The following is a 21,066-nucleotide window of genomic DNA, read 5'->3' on the forward strand; positions in this document are numbered from 1 at the left end:
TTTGGGGGATCAGGGTGTCCAGTAACATGGCAAGGGTAAGGGGTTACAGGACCAGGGGTGATATGTGAGGGGTAGGTAGGGGCTACACAGGTATACTTAGGCCTTATCCAGTGTCATCATGAAGCCTGCTCCTCTCCCCTGCATCTCTGAATCTAGTCTGGTTGCAAGAGAGGGCACCCTCTGGCCGGTTCGGGGTTTTATAGCCCAAAAGCAACCCCCTCCTCCTTCTCAGGCATGTGACATCATAGTGTGCCTTAGGTCCCCCCCCCTCCTAGTCCCAAAAATGCTGGGAGTAATGGCATGGCCATGGGGCAGAGGTGTGGAAAAACAGGTCTTTGATGCTCTGATTAGAAGGTCCCCTCACAACGGTGCCACAGAGTCTGATTGCTTTGGGCCTGAAAAAAAGGGGACCTAGATGCTAATCAGCTGTTATCCTACAGCTATAACAACTCTGTTGATAACAGTTGGAATTTGCATATATCCATATATATATCCACAGATGCCTTGGGGCTCATCTATAAACACATACAAAACCGGGGTATGAATGGGCAGCAATAAGCCCACATACATACTGTCATGCTGACATAAGTGTATATACATAGACACGTGTGCAAATACATACACACATATCTATATATACACACACCCTCGCATATATCTGGGGCATACAGGGGACATATATAAGGGGGCACATATATATACTAATATAAGGGGGATTATAAGGGGGCACAGCTTCCAGGGACCACATATTTCCCACAGGGGCCACCATGAGCCCCTGGGGATCACCATGGGCATCACCCCATGATGCGGTGGTTAATGTATGCATATATATACCATACATGCCCGCACGTGTTTGCAGGCATGCATGGATATATATGCACACGTCTCAACCGTTCCTCAACAGTCGATAACGGCAGGGTGCTCCATATTTTAAATCTATCAATGAACAGGGGTTCCAGGGGTGCTATATTTAGGGAATATGCCAATTGGGGGTCTCTGGTGATCATAATCCCCAGATACTTAAAGTGATCTACAACCAGCAAATTACAGTATTGTGAGGGCCACGTATGTGTCCATAGGGGCATAAGTGCTGATTTCGTCCAGTTTATGTGCAAACCCGAGTATTCCCCAAACCGTCCTATTATATCAATTGCTCTAGGGAGCGTAGTTTCAGGTTCGTCCATAAAAAGAAGATCATCCGCGTATAGCCCAACTTTATCTGTCCTGTCTCCCATGCACACCCCTTTAAATACATGGTCCTGCCTGATCCTTAGGGCAAGATGCTCTATCGCTATGGCGAACAAAAGCGGTGACAGGGGGCATCCTTGCCTAGTGCCTCTATGGAGTTTAAAGGACTCAGAGAGCGAACCGTTCACCAGTATGTTAGCTTTGGGAAGTTGGTATAGTATCTCCACCCATTTAATGAACTTAGGGCCAAATCCAAAACTCTGTAGCACTTCTATTAAGTACACCCCTTCCACTGAGTCAAAGGCTTTGGCTGTGTCCAGCGAGGCCAAGGCCCAGTGCTTATCCCTTGCCACACCTATCTGCGCTATGGCTTGCGCCCTCCTGATATTATCAGATGTCGACCTACCCGGTATAAACCCAGACTGATCTTTATGTACTATAGTGGCGATTACCTTGTTTAGTCTGGAAGCCAGTAACCTTGTGAGTATTTTGTAATCTAGGTTCAGGAGCGATATTGGTCTGTAAGACCCACACTCCAGAGGGTCTTTATCTGGCTTCAAGATCACCACTATAGTCGAATCGTACATAGATTCTGGTAGCCTATTTCTTTGCTGAGCAGCAAGGTATAACTTAAGAAGCTCGGGCCCTAATACATCAGTATATTTAGTATATACTTCAACCGGGATCCCGTCAGGGCCTGGCGCTTTGCCCGCTGGCAGCTCCGCTATTGCCATTTGAATTTCGTCTAGCGAAATATCAGCCACTAATAGGTTCCTATCCTCATCACTAAGCTGGGGATGTGCTACCTGCGCTAAATAAAGCCCCAACTCCTGGGTGGTGTAGTGAGCCGCGGACTTGTAGAGGTCTTGATAAAACCCCTTGAAGCTTCCCAATATATCGCCAACTGATTCTGCCACCGCATCCTCAGAGTTCTTTATTCTAATGACCGGAGGGGACATACTGTTACCACGTACGATATGAGCAAGTAATTTGCCTACCTGGTTGCCGGATTCAAAGGATTGCTGCTTTAAAAAGAATAATTTGCGCTCACTCTTTTCCCTAAGGTGCATCATATAGAGCCTTCCCTTAAGCATCCAGTCCTGCCTATTCACCTCAGTGGGATCAGACCTGAAGGCGTTCTCCGCCTCTTTGCAATTAGCATGTAATTCCAGTTCCTTGCGTGCTGAATCTCTTTTAATATAGGATATGGATGATTTGAGGCAACCCCTCAAGAAGGCTTTTAATGTCTCCCAAAGTAGCAAATCGTCTGTCATCTCATCCTGCACTTCCAGAAACATCTGAAGCTGATCGGGAATTATATCGTTCGTGGACATGAGAGATAACCAGAATGGGTGTACACGCATTTTGGCACTCTGTTTAATACCATCATAAAGTCTAAATTGAGCAAAAACCGGTGCATGGTCCGAGGGCCCCTGTGATCCATATCCTATATCTTTGAGATCTGTGTACACTGCGGCATTGCCAAGAATATAATCTATTCTGGACAGTGCGCCCCTGGCTGGAGTGAAACATGAGTACTCCCTCTGAAGTGGATGCCGCAGTCTCCACATATCCAGCCATCCAAGTTCTGTAGCCATTCTAAACAAATTAGTGGCGCGCTGAGTGTGCTCACCCTCTCCCACCTCTGAGCGAAATCTATCCATGTCTCCATGCATCACTAGGTTAAAATCCCCCATGCAGAGGAGTTTAGCATTGGGATATTGCGCAACAAAACTCATCACCACCTGGAATATGGTTATAGTGGCAGGGGGGGGGGGGATTATATATATTGACCACAACATATGGAGTACAATTGATGAATGCATACACCAGAATATACTGCCCCTCAGGATCTACCACCGATTGTTGGACCTCCCATCTAATGTTCTTGTGAACAAGTATAGCCACCCCTCTGGAATGTGTAGACCCAAACGCATTTAAAGACCATTGAACCTATGGTTTCTTAATTCTATTCCCTGTTTCTGGAGTCAGGTGGGTCTCCTGCAGTCCCAAGATATGGGGGCTGTATTGCCGGAGATGAGAGAATACAGCAATTCTTTTCCTAGGGCTACCCAGTCCCCTCACATTCCAAGACACAACATTAAAATCTGCCATTCTTTATTCAGGAGCCTACTCTCCTGACAAGTCAGCACCTCACCTCCATGAAGAACAAGACCCGTTGCCTTAGGTCTTCTCCTGCATACCCTCTGCATTGCAGTATTGTACTTAGCGTACCATGCCTTTAACAGTATAAACAGTATACAACTTAATTGTAGAATAACAAATAAGTGAATAAACCTGTGAATGATGACATCTCTGCCATCCCGTAATATGGCTGAGTTACCGGAGACCTGCATAGTGCAATATGGTGTTAAACCTATGCAGGTGTCTGCTCAACCCAGTAACAATGGGATATTACTGGATAATGCGTTTACATATAACAATAATGGAAAGGAGAATAAGAAGAACAGAGGGGGGGGGGGAGAAAAAGGGATAAAGCAATGAGGAATAGGGGACGGACAGATGGAGGGGTAATAGCGCCTTCACCAACATATCAACGTGAAGTCCTGGAGGCTCAATCACGTCATCAGCAAACAATGAGGGAATTCCTCCCAAGTCCCGGACCATGATATTAAAGTCAGCGGAACGCATGTATCAGGTAAGTGCACCATTACAAACAGGATACTTGCGGCATCTGTGATGATAAAAGTGTCAGCGGGGGCCTGGACAACTTGACTTCTTGGAAATCCATTCTTCCGCCTCCTTAGGATCCACAAAAAAGACCGTCTTTTCTCCATCTATCACCCGAAGACGCGCCGGGTAGACCATGGAATACTGTAGATTCATATCACGAAGTCGACGCTTAACAGAGATGAAGGTGGCTCTCTTCTTTTGCAGCTCAGCTGAAAAATCTGAAAACAGCGATATATTTGCACTTTCATGTTTGATGTTGCGCTTGTTCCTTGCTTGACTCAGGATAAGATCTCTATCTTTCCAATTAAGCATTCGCGCCAGTAGAGGTTTTGGGGGAGCTCCTGGAGGGGGAGGCCTGGCAGGGACCCGGTGCGCTCTTTCAACTGCGTATGCGCCAGAAAATGGCGCTTCAGGAAATTGTGCCTTGAACCAAAGTTCCAGGAAGGTGGCCGGATCGGAGCCCTCCGCTCTCTCAGGCAGCCCCAGGATCCTGACGTTGTTGCATCTGGCTCTATTCTCGAGGTCATCACACTTTTGCTGCCATAAGCTCACAGACCTCTCAACATCATGCACTTTGTAGCAAGAGGCCTAGTAAGATCTTTAAGCGCTGAGACCCTGTCCTCAGTATGGCGCACACGCTCCCTGAGCTGCTGCACATCTTGCCTCAGCAGGCCCAGATCCACCTTCACTTCCTCTATTTTGCAGGTAAGTGATGTCTGGCAGGTGGAGATTGCGGTTAGAAGCTGGTGAGAGACAGTTTTCAGGGTTACCTCCGGCTCCCCCGATCCTTCCGCCTCTGTCTGTTGCGCAGCTTGACCTCGCGTTACCGCCGTTCGCGGTGTAGCAGGAGCGGCGGCGCCATTTTGGGCCTCCTGCCTCACATATTCTTTGGGCTTTTCATCCGCTGACTGTGCCTTGCTGGGGCACATTGTCGCCCCTCCAGGTCTCCTCTTCCTCCTCTGCACCTGCCACTCGTTATTCTGATCAGCCAGTATGTCAGGATGTTGAAGGATTCAGATCGGGGTACGGAGCAGACTTCAAGTGCGTGCGCTCATGTCGGCAGTTAGCCACGCCCCCCAAGAACTGATATTTATTAATAGCTGCACATCAAATACCCAACCCTTGATAAATATGCTAGATTTAACTTTTTTTTTTGTTTTTGTTTTTAAAATGTATTTTTATTGGATTTTTTTTAAAATACAGTATGTGATACAAGTATAACATTTGACAGTCAGGCACATATCATAGTGCACAGTGCATGAGACATGTGGCGATATAATCTCCATTAAAAGTAAATAAAAACGTATTGAAAAAAATGAAAATATTGAACGTAATAAAATAATGAACAACATAAGTACAATAAGAATGTGTTTCATTCCACTGCTGTTATCCCCATCTCGCCCCTACAAAGAACCTGATTCAGTCCCCCAGGGTCTCCTTTATCCCTCCAAGATGAAGGAGGGATATCAGCCTTGCAGTAATATTTAGTATATCTAAAGGCAGTCATCAGATCCTGTATTTCCGCCTCTGTGTAGTGCGATTCAATAAAGGTTTTACACTTATGAAATAAATACTTTGTTTTTCTTTATGTCTTGCTGCCTCTGTACGGTCTATTGTAATTAGCTTTCTCATTTGGGCAATGACAGAATGTCTGTCCGGTGTAGTGGCATCTAGCCATTTAGCAAAAAGACTTTGAAGGGCTACTAAAAGAATAACATGTATAATCTAGATTATCACGGGATAATCTCCCGTGACATGTCTGTGTTAGAAACTGTTGCATTCTCCATGTAATAACGATTACGGTGCATCTATTCTTATAACTCAATGCTGTGCCATTCCTCAATTACTCCTTCTAGAAAGTATGAATGGGTTGCTAGCAGTTTGCAGTGAGGGTCCAGATGGGTATTACCAGTTAAGGGTGTGTCCCTGCACAGTCTGACACTGGCAGGACTGACTGGATAGTGTCAGGAATAATACAGGAATGACAGAATATAGTGTTATAAGAATAGATGCTCCAGAATTGATAAAATGATAGAGAGGTGAGGGCTCCTGTGTAACATAAATCAGGGATTCAAAAGAAAAGTGCTCCCTCCCTCTCTCTTTTGGGTATCTTTTACACATGTAGTCATGGACAGGATGACACATCCACTTTTAAGATGATAACTGACCATTTAGGTATGTAAGGTGGACCGGTGCAGACATGTTCTATGTGGTGGTTTTATGATTTGTAGGTTCGTGCTCCGGTTCATGTAGAAGATGAGCCATTATATAAACAGCCGACTCTGACAACTGCTTGTAAATCCTATTGTACGCTGTACTAACAACTACCAAATGCCTGATTACATTTCTATATTTGTTTTTCCTCAGAGATGGGCCAGCATTTAATCAAACATGGAGATGGTGTAAAGGACGTAGCTTTTCAGGTTGAAGACTGTGACTTTTTGTTTCAGGTACTGCTTTATTATATGGCTTTATACAGTAAATGCTGTTTAACACTGCCTAGACAATACTAGCTCCTTGCCATGCACTATATAGTACATCTATAACGTTGTAAGCCTGTTATTAATGGCCGTCATACGCTGGACTTACACGGCAAGGTTTGGAGGCAAACCACTTCGATTCTGCAGTCAGTAACGGTTGTGGTATCTAAGTGATAAAAACAAAGGAAAGGATCTGTCATTGTTATTCCATTGCCAACAACAGTTAAATATGACAAACATTACGACCACTGCTATATATAATATATACATATAATTCTTGGTGTATATATATTTATATTGTAGCACTTGCACTTTATATAGTTTTTGGAAATATCGCCCTGTAGCATGTTAGAATACCATTATAATATATAACTATATTTCTATACCGGTAATATTGGCTACGTAGTGATCCTTCCTGTAATGGTTTTAATTAATATGGTTTTATTGGACTGTGCATTTGTGGAATTATTATTATTATTATTATTATTAATAATAATAAATATCTATCTTTGGTGGTATGTTTTCTGTTATTGATACACTGAGAAATATATACCGAGAATTATATAGGTGTTTATTTATATACTGGGGTTTTCTTGGTTTTATAGGGACATATCTAATTTATAGGTGCACATTTCTGACTACGGCTACCATCTCACAAAGTCCAAAACTAATTGTTGTGCCATCCACTGCTAATAGAATCTTGCTAACATTCCCTTATGTTTAAAAGCATTCCTACGTTGGTGCTTCTAATTCCCTCGCTGAAGTATAAATATAGTTAAAGGGTTTTTCTTAGATCAGCAAAAATATGGTCAATAAAATGTAATGCGGGAAAATAACAAAAGATCCATTACTCACTTGATAAATGGGTGACCCCAGGCAGACTTTCTTTACTGTAATGCAGCAATGACATGCCTGTCTACCTATGTGACCACCGGAGCCAATCGTCTTGTCCTATACGTGGGTAGATGGGCATGACATCAGTGCAATAAACAAAGACCGGAGGGGACCACCTGTTTCGGCGGGGGAGCAGCCTGCCAGATCTCTGCTAACGCTAGCCCACCATGCCGCCGGAAGTCCGCTCCGGCCCTATTCATTATAATGGGGACTGGCCTGAGGTCCAGCCACAGCACGGTAAACATGCCGAGAGGCGGCCGGACAAAAACGACAGCATGCTGCGTTTTTTGTCCGGCCGCCTCTCGGTTTGTTTGCCGTGCTGCAGCCGGACCTCTGGCCCGCCCCCATTGTAGTGAATGGGGCCGGAGTGGACTTCCGGCGGCACGGTGGGCTAGCGTTAGCAGAGATCTGGCAGGCTGTTCCCCCGCTGGAACAGCCTGCCGGACCCTACTACCGCGAGTGTGAAAGTAGTCTAATCAGGTGAGTAATGGCTCTTTTATTATTTTACTCCATTTAACCCTCTTGGCCAAATTAATGGCACAAATATGGCATGTGCCATGAAATGTTAGAAAATAATGTGAAAAAACTCAAGTTAAAAGATGTAGTGGAACTTACTCTTATTAGTTATTTCCTGCTGATCCATTTTATCAAAATACATGACCTCACAGGTAACGAAGGCGCTTGTAATGTGAGACGCATGAACTGTGGTTAGTGTTTAATGTAAGAACAAACATGACGGTGCTTTGAAAGGCTGGCTTGTTTAATCTGAAAAAAAAAAGACTGTTTGCAAAAGAGCGAGCAAAGTGCTGAGATCAGTGACATCACAGGCCAAATCAAATAAGCTAATGGAAAGAGGAGGAGGAGGCGACGTGCACAGAGAAATGAAATGCCTGGATGGCAAAGCCCTAGACAAGAATGTTGTTCATTCTCCTAAAGGCAGAAAGTTGATAAAAATGGCAGATTTACAACACAGGCTGAAGTAGCAAATTTTACACTACCTAGGATACAATCCCAAAATGCGCAAATCTTTTGATATTGGGTTAAACACAGCTGCAACGGCCAGACTAACCTCTAGTGTACCATGTTAGGTCATATTCACACACAGCAGATTTGGTGATGAAATTTCTGAGACTGTCCCAGTCAACTGAATGGAGCTTGCTAAATAACACCATTCAGTTGTACAGAATTTATAATCAGAAATTCGCTGAAGTTTCTGCAACAAATTTGCCAATATGTTGGCAAATATACACAGTCGGGTCCCATTATTATGACCACTTCCATCTTTCGACATCGGCAGCATGTAGCTCATGTCAAGCGAGAAACATCCAAGAACAAAAACCCTGCAACCATTGCTGGAAGAAAACAAGCTGATGGTGGCAGCGTCATGGTCTGGGGAATGTTTTCATGGCATTCTTTGGGCCTAGTCACCTATGTGGAAGGCACTCTCTACCGATTTGGTTATGACATTGGTTGGAAGAGCATGACCAAGACTTCAACTATTACCCTGGCCCCCCAATTCCCCAGACTTGAACCCAATTGAGCACCTGTAGGACCACTTAGATCATCTATGGATCCTCTCCCACTCACCCTCCAGCAGCTGTGGGACGCACTGCAGTCATCATGGCTCCGGACACCTATGACAACCTACCAGGACGTCATTGTGTCATTACAGCCCATCTAGTTGCTGTCTGTGGTTACTCTAGATATTACAGTAGCTGGTGGTTATAATAATGTGACTCGACTGTGTATATGTACAAATAAATATACCCTAAGGGAGATATGACACGTGCATTAACGGCTGTGAATTACCTCACTTGGAGTACAGCCAGTAGCTAGGCTGCAGTCTTGCTATTGTTTCAAGCTGCAATTCGACGTGCAGCTCGGCAAATAGTGATAATCTGTGTGCGGCACCTGCACCTACTAAAGCGTGTGTTATATCACCATAATAGGCAACGATTGCTGAAATTATTGCCGAAATGCTGTGGGTTTGGGGCAGATTTTAACCTATGCATCAGCAGCATAAATTTACAAGCCGTGGATTTTAAAATTTGCCCGCGTGTCAAATTATGTGCAGATTTTATTGTGGACTATTTCTGTGGATAACATTTTTTTAAAATCGTATCCAATTTTCTGCACGCAGTTCTGTGGCGGAAAATTAGCAGCGTTCATGCTGTGCGTGCCCATAGCCAAAATCAGAAGCATGTCCATTTATACTGTGGATTTTCACCATGGATTTTACCTACATAACTCATGCAGATTGTACAGTGGATTCGTCGCCGAGTTTTCTGCTGCAATTTACGTCCTGTGTACGTGTATTTGTATGGGATCATTGTGGAAGAATGGGTTCAGTTGTGAATATCAAACATTATTTGACCTGAGAACATGTACTTTTGGATGTTTGGCAGCTACACTGCAGGGCTAGATTGATTTCGCCCTGAGAACCATGTGCAAGCAGGCTCAGACTGGCCCACAGGGGTAGAGGAAAATCCCCCTGTGGGCCCCTGAGCAAGATGGGCCCCTAGTCTCCCAAACCCTGCACAAGTGGCATATAACACAGTAGACTTACTGCACTAAATACATATATTCAATGTACAGCACCTCAACCAGCCTATGTTCATATTAAAAAACTTGTTAAATGATTTACTATATTTGAATGTATTCGTACGGTGGGCCCACCAATTTTTTTTTACTGGTGGGCCCTAAGTACCCCAGTCCGACACTGAGTGAAAGGATTTTTAAGACTCCTTTAATCCCTAGGACCAGACTATTTTATGCCTTAAAGGGGTTATCCCACAAAAAGTCATTTTATTAATTCTTGTTTTTATGACATTCACCATGCGGTATAAATGACATGTTAACTTCATCCTGCATGTCAGTATGATTATGGCGATACCAAATTTAAAGGTTTTTTTTGCCTCAAAAAAATGCATCAAAAACTGCCACAAAGAGCTGTGTGTGACACAAACCTAAACATAATGTCATCCTAGCCTAAGGGGGTTTATATATGTAAAGTCCCATGGATGACAGATACCAACAGCTCCCTAAAGCCCTATTGACGTAAAATGGTGTCAGTTGTGGTTTCCATCCTTTTGTGAGAATAACCCTGCCTGCATGCAATGCAGTTCTTCCTATCAGTTCTGCTGGTTATGTTCTGTGTGGACATAGACTAAAAATTACTTTGCGTGCTTGTACTCCTTTTATTTTTTTTAAGGAGTTCTAAATACGAGACCTGGGACCCTTTACTAATATAATAATATATCACCAAAAACAGGACATGACAACAGTGCACTTTATTACACTGCATAGTGTTATAAAAGAGACTAAAAAGTCCCTGACCAATTTCTAGAACTGTAGGCTTTTGTTCACAAAACTGTTACTTCTACAGCTACATTCAATAAATACGGTCAGTAACAATGTGTATTGCCGGGTCCATTAGTAGTAAGAACTTTGCATACACAATGATGCTTCATAATTCAATATCAGCATTTAACAGTTGGCCTAAAGATCTGTGGGATAACTTATCACAAGGGTACATTTTGAAGTCAGTTTTTCTTGAGTGTGGAGTATTTTGCACCAAATTTATCAAAAATTGCATTCTGTTTGTTAAATTTCCTACATCTATAACTACTTCTCGAGCACCGCCATACATGTACGGGGTCTCAAGAGCACAGTGGACGACATAGCTGTGGGGTTTTTGCAGTTTTAAACAGCAGACACCTGGGACTAATGTCTGTGATTGGCAATAATGTCGATCGCAGACATTTAACCCTTCAGATGCGGCGACGACTGGGGGAGCCATTCATTGTCTGCGATAGCCTGGGTCTCTCTGAATAAACTCATGCAACTGCAGTTGTAGTTCCTATGAAACCCTACAGATGGCAGGGTTCAATAAGAACATAGCTAATCTGCAATAAATTGCAATGGGAATTCTAGTTAAAACGAGGTGACTATGAGAAGCAATTAGATTGCATCTCCCTTGTGGTCTGCAGTGCACGGGCACCGACCATGGGGCCGCCGCATGCAGGTCGCAGACCTATTCACTTTAAAGGGCTTCTGTCACCCCACTAAACTCATTTTTTTTTTACATTATGTTATTAATAATTTTCGTTCAGTAGATTTAGCAAAAAACGTACTTTTATGATATGCTAATTACCTTTCTAAAAGCAAGTAGGGCGTCTACTTGCTGGTGGCAGCCGCAGAAAACCGCCCCCTCCTTCTGTTGATTGACAGGGCCAGCCGCGATCTCCTCCTCCGGCCGGCCCTGTCAGCATTTCAAAAATCGCGCGCCTGTGTTGATTCGGCGCAGGCGCTCTGAGATAAGGAGGCTCGCCTCCTCAGCACTCCCTCAGTGCGCCTGCGCCGATGACGTCTTCTCTTTCGGTGACGTCATCGGCGCAGGCGCACTGAGGGAGTGCTGAGGAGGCGAGCCTCCTTATCTCAGAGCGCCTGCGCCGAATCAACACAGGTGCGCGATTTTTGAAATGCTGACAGGGCTGGCCGAAGGAGGAGATCGCGGCTGGCCCTGTAAATCAACAGAAGGAGGGGGCGGTTTTCTGCGGCTGCTACCAGCAAGTAGACGCCCTACTTGCTGGTAGAAAGGTAATTAGCATATCATAAAAGTAGTTTTTTTGCTAAATCTACTGAACGAAAATGATTAATAACATAATGTATGGCAATATGGCTGGATAGGGATTATAAGTACCAAAAAAAAAAAGAGTTTAGTGGGGTGACAGAAGCCCTTTAATGGGGTCCGCGATCCGCATTTTACAGGCCGCGCCACAAAAAAGTAGTGCACTCCGTAGTGCTTCCGTGCCTCCGTTCCGCACCAACCTTCCGGATTGCGGACCCATTCAAGTGAATGGGTCCACATCCATGATGCGGTGCCAGAACGGCCGGGGCCTGTATCTTGCTGGCCGCAATACGGGCCCAGCCGGCACACAGTCATGTGCATGAGCCCTTACAATGAAATGGCAATTCATTCTAATGTAAGGGAGAAGCAATCTAATAATTGCTTGTCATAGCAGTCACCTAGTGTGACATAAAAAAGTACAAAATAAAGTAAATATAAAAAATCAAGTAAACTAAAAATATAAAAAATATTTCCTGACGGACATACAAATACTGTATGCCCTGCTGTTTTTTGGGTTCTATAGGCTGTTCATTGACATTTTCTTGGTTGTGGTAATTGGATCCATCCACATGAGATATTGAGATTGCCCCAGGACTTGTGCCTATATCATTGTGACAGACAGCTATGGCTATCACAATACTGTCATTAAACCGTGGTTTGTCTAAGGGAGCCTCAGGCAACTTCTCCACACTGGATGTCTCCAGGATGAGGGAGGATGGCCAGGTGTCAAGTGACTCCTACCATGCCATCTGTGACTCTACGATGATTTATTAGCACTTCCTGTACCTTTACCCTTTTAATGCATTTAACTTTTTTTCTTTTGAATATTACTCTCAATTTATATTCTTTCTGTTCTTCGATAAATATTCCAGCGATCCTATGCTCTTTTCTCTTGACTTTTTCAAGTGCTTTGCCCCCTGGCTGCCTCTCAGTAACAATAATGGGTCCTCTAGTCCTCAAACTACATTCCTAATGGCAAAGATGAAATCTCCATTGTGGAACCTTCTATACTAGTGCCTATGCTACTGTACAGTACTGTCAGTTGTTAGGGTGTAATAATATTTAAGAAAATATGGTGTCCCAACATGATATTTTAGTATAATTCAGAATAAAAAACCAACTTTTTTTGTAACTGTTAGGCCAGGTTCACATCGGCATTATACTGTAGAATTCCGTTATAGGTTCCGTTATAACAGAGTTATAACGAAATATAACGGAATTCTAAGAGGGAATGCAAAATGGAAGCCTTTAAGAGGCATTCTGTTTTGCTCTGTCCTAATAAATGTCTATGGGGACACATAACATAGAAACAAAGAATGTGTCGGCAGATAAGAACCATTTGGCCCATCTATTCAAACGGTTCCGTTTGTTTTCGTTTTACATGGTCCTGTCAACAGGACTATATTTTCAGTCATGTATAATGGAAACCAACGGAACCTATAACGGAATTCTATAACGCCGATGTGAACCCGGCCTTACAAAAACGCTTCAGTTGTGAAATGTTTCTTTTACTTCATTATAATGTCGCCCCCTGGTGCTCAATCTGTACAGTAATATGCTGGCCGTAATATGCTCAGTTCTATTCTTCAGCTGCAACCCGAGGTGTATCCAGGATTGTAACCTAATGGGAAGGTTGAAAAATAGTTGCACGCAACACAATAGTTGCACCGTACAAGAAAGAAAATAAAAGTGCAGCACTAAACTACCTAATCAAACTGTCAGGAATAGGTGTCATTAATCAGCCAAGGACAACTACATGCCACCACAATACAGACACAAATATAACCAATAATACCGCCATAAAGTGAACATACAGTCAGGTCCATAAATATTGGGACATCAACACAATTCTAACATCTTTGGCTCTATACACCACCACAATGGATTTGAAATGAAACGTACAAGATGTGCTTTAACTGGAGACTGTCAGCTTTAATTTGAGGGTATTTACATCCAAATCAGGTGAACGGTGTAGGAATTACAACAGTTTGCATATGTGCCTCCCACTTGTTAAGGTCCCAAAAGTAATGGGACGATTGGCTTCTCAGCTGTTCCATGGCCAGGTGTGTGTTATTCCCTCATTATCCCAATTACAATGAGCAGATAAAAGGTCCAGAGTTCATTTCAAGTGTGCTATTTGCATTTGGAATCTGTTGCTGTCAACTCTCAAGATGAGATCCAAAGAGCTGTCACTATCAGTGAAGCAAGCCATCATTAGGCTGAAAAAACAAAACAAACCCATCAGAGAGAGAGCAAAAACATTAGGCGTGGCCAAAACAACTGTTTGGAACATTCTTAAAAAGAAGGAACGCACTGTTGAGCTCAGCAACACCAAAAGACCCGAAAGACCACGGAAAACAACTGTGGTGGATGACCGACGAATTCTTTCCCTGGTAAAGAAATCACCCTTCACAACAGTTGGCCAGATCAAGAACACTCCCCAGGAGGTAGGTGTATGTGTGTCAAAGTCAACAATCAAAAGAAGACTTCACCAGAGTGAATACAGAGGGTTCACCACAAAATGTAAACCATTGGTGAGCCTTAAAAACAGGAAGGCCAGATTAGAGTTTGCCAAACGACATCTAAAAAAGCCTTCACAGTTCTGGAACAACATCCTATGGACAGATGAGACCAAGATCAACTTGTACCAGAGTGATGGGAAGAGAAGCGTATGGAGAAAGAAAGGAACTGCTCATGATCCTAAGCATACCACCTCATCAGTGAAACAATATCACTGAAATAATGATATCAAGGTACAGTTGCAATAACAGAAGCACATATCACTGAGGGCAACCATACAACTTAACTTTTAATAACTATTAAGTAAAAAACTGTCCCCAACGGACCTAAATAACTGTAGTACGGCAATACCAGAGCTAGTTGTATAGGTAAGGGCAGTCAATTTAAGTGGATAGGGGGTAGAAACGGGACAGCACGTCAACGATACCTATGCCTGCCCCTACAATTGTCCCTCAATTAACTGCTCAGCCCAGAGCTGCCCCTTAATGGTAGGAGCACTCTGTCCTCGTGCCTCGGCTCACTTATCCCTATGCAGCCCTATACATATCTGATACATTAAAGAGAGTCCCTGAAAAAGGGTCAAAAATCTACCTCAAGACAAGGTATACGTACCAAGACAATGGTATCAACCTTGTAAAGAATACGGTACAATAGCAGATATAATAGATAAAGGTACTGGAGTGCCACAGTGGACTGTGATGGGGTACAGACAAAAATGTTGTCTTAGTACAAGATACAAATGCCAAGGACTTATCTGAAAGCCGCCAATGTAGACATCTTCCTCTCACAGACCAATGTGTAGAACTTAAGGGGCTCCAGGGGGCCAGGATGCAGCTCAATTCCTCAGTGGAGCTGACCCACTTTTAAATGTAAGTACAGAGGCAGGTTTAATCGCCATAGGTGGATCGCAGTACACCAGAACACCCCTTCCTGTCACATGAGGCTGGTATGCGTTCCTATAGGTTCCTGTGTACTGGCCTCCTAATTACCATAAAAAAGCGTTCCACGTTGTTCACCCGTGGAACGCATCAGGTCCGGAGGTATCAGCTGGTAAGCGGAATCTCCCAGAAGCCTTTGTCCTCCCCTAATGTCAGCCCCCGATCAGAAACTGTTACATCCCACGATATCGAGATGTGAATTTCTGGTCACGGAATCCAGTCACATGGCCGCATCAAAGATGGCTGTGCGTTCCACCCTAGTCCGACATGGAACGCACCGGCTACGATCACATGTAGGAACAAGTCACGTGACCGCACCAAGATGGCCGTGCGTTCCACCCTAGTTTTTACTTAATAGTTATTAAGTGAAGCATGGTGGTGGTAGTGTCATGGCGTGGGCATGTATGGCTGCCAATGGAACTGGTTCTCTTGTATTTATTGATGATGTGACTGCTGACAAAAGCCGCAGGATGAATTCTGAAGTGTTTCGGGCAATATTATCTGCTCATGTTCAGCCAAATGCTTCAGAACTCATTGGACGGCGCTTCACAGTGCAGATGGACAATGACCCAAAGCATACTGCAAAAGCAACCAAAGAGTTTTTTAAGGGAAAGAAGTGGAATGTTATGCAATGGCCAAGTCAATCACCTGACCTGAATCCGATTGAGCATGCATTTCACTTGCTGAAGACAAAACTGAAGGGAAAATGCCCCAAGAACAAGCAGGAACTGAAGACAGTTGCAGTAGAGGCCTGGCAGAGCATCACCAGGGATGAAACCCAGCGTCTGGTGATGTCTGTGTTCCAGACTTCAGGCTGTAATTGAGTGCAAAGGATTTGCAACCAAGTATTAAAAAGTGAAAGTTTGATTTCTGATTATTATTCTGTCCCATTACATTTGGTCCCTTAACAAGTGGGAGGCACATCTGCAAACTGCTGTAATTCCTACACCGTTCACCTGATTTGGATGTAAATATCCTCAAATTAAAGCTGACAGTCTGCAGTTAAAGCACATCTTACTCGTTTCATTTCAAATCCATTGTGGTGGTGTATAGAGCCAAAAATGTTAGAATTGTGTTGATGTCCCAATATTTATGGACCTGACTGTATAATGATCAGATACTGGGTCCATGCAGGCAGAGTATTTTCACACTGCAGGTTATATAAAAGAGAATAAAGCAGTGAATCCATGTATCTACAAACAGCGCAGCAGTACATATCCACAGCACCAGAACCAAGCTTAGTACATAAATACAGCTTCAAAACCAAGCCTATACACTGCGTGCAGAATTATTAGGCAAATGAGTATTTTGACCACATCATCCTCTTTATGCATGTTGTCTTACTCCAAGCTGTATAGGCTCGAAAGCCTACTACCAATTAAGCATATTAGGTGATGTGCATCTCTGTAATGAGAAGGGGTGTGGTCTAATGACATCAACACCCTATATTAGGTGTGCATAATTATTAGGCAACTTCCTTTCCTTTGGCAAAATGGGTCAAAAGAAGGACTTGACAGGCTCAGAAAAGTCAAAAATAGTGAGATATCTTGCAGAGGGATGCAGCACTCTTAAAATTGCAAAGCTTCTGAAGCGTGATCATCGAACAATCAAGCGTTTCATTCAAAATAGTCAACAGGGTCGCAAGAAGCGTGTGGAAAAACCAAGGCGCAAAATAACTGCCCAAGAACTGAGAAAAGTCAAGCGTGCAGCTGCCAAGATGCCACCTGCCACCAGTTTGGCCATATTTCAGAGCTGCAACATCACTGGAGTGCTCAAAAGCACAAGGTGTGCAATACTCAGAGACATGGCCAAGGTAAGAAAGGCTGAAAGACGACCACCACTGAATAAGACACACAAGCTGAAACGTCAAAACTGGGCCAAGAAATATCTCAAGACTGATTTTTCTAAGGTTTTATGGACTGATGAAATGAGAGTGAGTCTTGATGGGCCAGATGGATGGGCCCGTGGCTGGATTGGTAAAGGGCAGAGAGCTCCAGTCCGACTCAGACGCCAGCAAGGTGGAGGTGGAGTACTGGTTTGGGCTGGTATCATCAAAGATGAGCTTGTGGGGCCTTTTCGGGTTGAGGATGGAGTCAAGCTCAACTCCCAGTCCTACTGCCAGTTTCTGGAAGACACCTTCTTCAAGCAGTGGTACAGGAAGAAGTCTGCATCCTTCAAGAAAAACATGATTTTCATGCAGGACAATGCTCCATCACACGCGTCCAAGTACTCCACAGCGTGGCTGGCAAGAAAGGGTATAAAAGAAGAAAATCTAATGACATGGCCTCCTTGTTCACCTGATCTGAACCCCATTGAGAACCTGTGGTCCATCATCAAATGTGAGATTTACAAGGAGGGAAAACAGTACACCTCTCTGAACAGTGTCTGGGAGGCTGTGGTTGCTGCTGCACGCAATGTTGATGGTGAACAGATCAAAACACTGACAGAATCCATGGATGGCAGGCTTTTGAGTGTCCTTGCAAAGAAAGGTGGCTATATTGGTCACTGATTTGTTTTTGTTTTGTTTTTGAATGTCAGAAATGTATATTTGTGAATGTTGAGATGTTATATTGGTTTCACTGGTAAAACTAAATAATTGAAATGGGTATATATTTGTTTTTTGTTAAGTTGCCTAATAATTATGCACAGTAATAGTCACCTGCACACAACAGATATCCCCCAAAAATAGCTAAAACTAAAAACAAACTAAAAACTACTTCCAAAAATATTCAGCTTTGATATTAATGAGTTTTTTGGGTTCATTGAGAACATGGTTGTTGTTCAATAATAAAATTAATCCTCAAAAATACAACTTGCCTAATAATTCTGCACTCCCTGTAATATAAGTGCAGCTCCAGAACAAAGGGGGTCATTTATCAAACTGTTGTAAAGTAGAACTGGCTTAGTTGCCCATAGCAACCAATGAGATTCCACCTTACATTTTCCAAAGGAGCTGTCCAAAATGAAAGGTGGAATCTGATTGGTTGCTATGAGCAACTAAGCCAGTTCTACTTTACACCAGTTTGATAAATGACCCCCCCAAAGTGCATAATAAAAATACAGCACCAGAGGCAAGCATGTAACATTGACAGGACAGAACCAAACTCACTACAGAGATTAATTGAGTCTATCTAGCTGGATACCCGTGTACTCCTGTATATACCCCTCTAATAGATGGGGTAGAGAAATATAGATGGGGTAGAGTATATATAGAAGTACACAGCAATATAGAGGGGTATATAAGGAATATACCTGAATATACCTCTCTATATTGCTGTATAATCCTGTATATACCACGAGAGGTAGTAAGGGACAGCAAATGGGTGGTATATAATGGGTTATGTGGGAAAGAACAAGAGAACATCCTTAAAATATGCATGATTCCATTACAAAATGTATCCCAGATTTCATACTTAAAGGGGTTGTCTGGGTTGAGAGCTGAACTCGGACATAACCCCTATTTCACCCAGGCAGCCTCTCCGATGTTGTTCTCTCTTGCCCTGCGCTGAATCGTGCACGGCAAAAGATTTTTCTGCAGATCCAGTGATGTACCAAGTCTCCGCTAGACGGAGGCTTCCGCCTAGTATTGTTCCCGGTGACGTCACTGGCACTAATGTGCAGACTTTAGCGCTGCCCTAGCCTGTAAAACAGCTAGGGCAGTGCTAAAACCCACCAATTAGGAAGCCTCCTCCTAGCAGTGTAAAAAAGAAGCCCTTGAAGCATGAGATCCTCAGAGGGGCTGTCTGGGTGTAAAAGGGGATATGTCCGGGTTCAGAGCTGAGCCCCTTTAAGCATATGTACATCAAGTACACAGGAGTATCCCAAATAGAGAAAAAAAAAATCGCCTTTAAAAAATAAAATAAAAAGAGCAGAACTCAAAATATGATCAAACCATTGGTGTCGTATAGCATCCCATGATAAGCCACTACCCCAAATAACCGTTCTTTAATCAAAATTGTGGTTACATGTTCACTTAATCACTATTTTAATTTTTGTCATAATCGCCCAGCCCTAGATTTAAGTATCCCATTCTTGTGATTAGTGGGGATCCCAGATCGTCAGACCCACAATAGTCATTCATTCATTTGTCCTTTACATATTATGACATTTTACTATGTTTATTTCAACCCTTTCATGACCAGGCCCAATATGTCCCGGCAACGTTTTGTGATTTTGTGCACATGGTTGTTTAGTGACCGTAGGTTTTTTATTTGTTTGACTATCAAAATAATATTTGCAATTTTTTTACTTGACACTTAGGACTTTTTATTAGAATGTTTTTTTTTTAGTTTTTTTTTCTTTCTTTAGGCTTAAATTGGAGGAAAACCGCGAATTATTATTAAAAATATATATATTTTTTATTTCTTAAATATTAAAACTGACCCAAAAATGAATTATTGCAAAGGGTTCCATATTTTGTGACGATCGTTTTCATATATAACATGTATAGGTTTGAGAGAACGGGGCGACTATGGTGACGGTTTCTGTTAGCGACTGCATTTTATTAATTTTTTAAAAAAAATTTATTAGTATTTTTTATTTAAAAATGTTTTTTACTTAGATTTTAATATATTTTTGGCACATAATCTGTCGCCCAGGAGGTCATTAAAAGAACTCTGGAGGACACTGATTTATTTTTTTTTAATTTTTTTTTTTACTGTTTCCACTGTAATTGGGGCATCCATCCAGTTACAGGGGAACAGTCCCCTGTGGGGCATGACACACAGGCAGAGCTGATCAGAGTCTCTTTAGACCCTGCAGCTCTGCTCCTGCCCCTGCTCCAGACACCCCTGGCGGTCACGTGACCGCTGAGACTAACAGGGGAAGCAGCTCTGCCTCTTCCTGCTCCCTCCACCATGCGCTCGTACATCGCTTTCCTGCCAACACAGGGGAAGGCATAAGCGGGAAAAAAACCGCTCCTGTCTTCTCCTCAGGGTCCCTGCTGTGTCTATCAGCCGGGACCCGACCTGCTCCTGCTATCTGCACGGGGCATGTGCAGATAGGACGTACAGTATATACATAATGGGCAGTCGGGAAGGGGTTAAAGTGCTTCCCACAGTGTCTTTTATAAGTATTCATACCCTAAGTCACTTTTGATAATGTGCGTGGTTCGACGAATTGTCTCAATAAGTAAATACTCGTACATACCTGCTTTAGATGGTTGAAATTGCAATTGCAGATCTTCGGTTATGCTGAAATTTTTTTAAGAATTGCTGTACGTAAATCCAATTGTTTGATTGTCTGGCGATGACATCTCAAACGATGATCAAAGTTCTCTATCTTCTGGAAAGAAGTTGACGGTGTTTAAAATGTCTTAACCCCTTAAGGACACAGCCTTTTTACACCTTAGGACCAGGCCATTTTTTGCAAATCTGACCAGAGTCCCTTTAAGTGCTGATAACTTTAAAACGCTTTGACTTATCCAGGCCGTTCTGAGATTGTTTTTTCGTCACATATTGTACTTCATGACACTGGTAAAATGAAGTCAAAAAAATTATTTTTTTTGCACCAAAAAATACCTAATTTAACAAAAATTTGGAAAAATGTAGCAAATTTCAAAGTTTCAGTTTCTCTACTTCTGTAATACATAGTAATACCCCCTAAAATTGTGATGACTTTACATTCCCCATATGTCTACTTCATGTTTGAATTGTTTTGGGAATGATATTTTATTTTTTGGGGATGTTATAAGGCTTAGAAGTTTAGAAGCAAATCTTGAAAT

The 21,066-nt window shown here is 42.9% G+C and overlaps 1 protein-coding gene across 1 annotated transcript in view; it reads left to right on the top strand.

Annotated features, from left to right (window-relative positions):
• The window catches only part of LOC120994812 (4-hydroxyphenylpyruvate dioxygenase), a 150,452-nt gene that overhangs the window by 57,092 nt on the left and 72,294 nt on the right, over nucleotides 1-21,066 (top strand). Inside the window, exon 6 of the mRNA XM_040423639.1 lies at nucleotides 6,250-6,332. Within this exon, the coding sequence (XP_040279573.1) occupies nucleotides 6,250-6,332 (83 nt within the window). The remainder of the gene's footprint in view (nucleotides 1-6,249; nucleotides 6,333-21,066) is intronic.

Source organism: Bufo bufo, chromosome 3, assembly GCF_905171765.1.
Source record: "Bufo bufo chromosome 3, aBufBuf1.1, whole genome shotgun sequence".
Taxonomy (NCBI): Eukaryota; Metazoa; Chordata; class Amphibia; order Anura; family Bufonidae; genus Bufo; species Bufo bufo.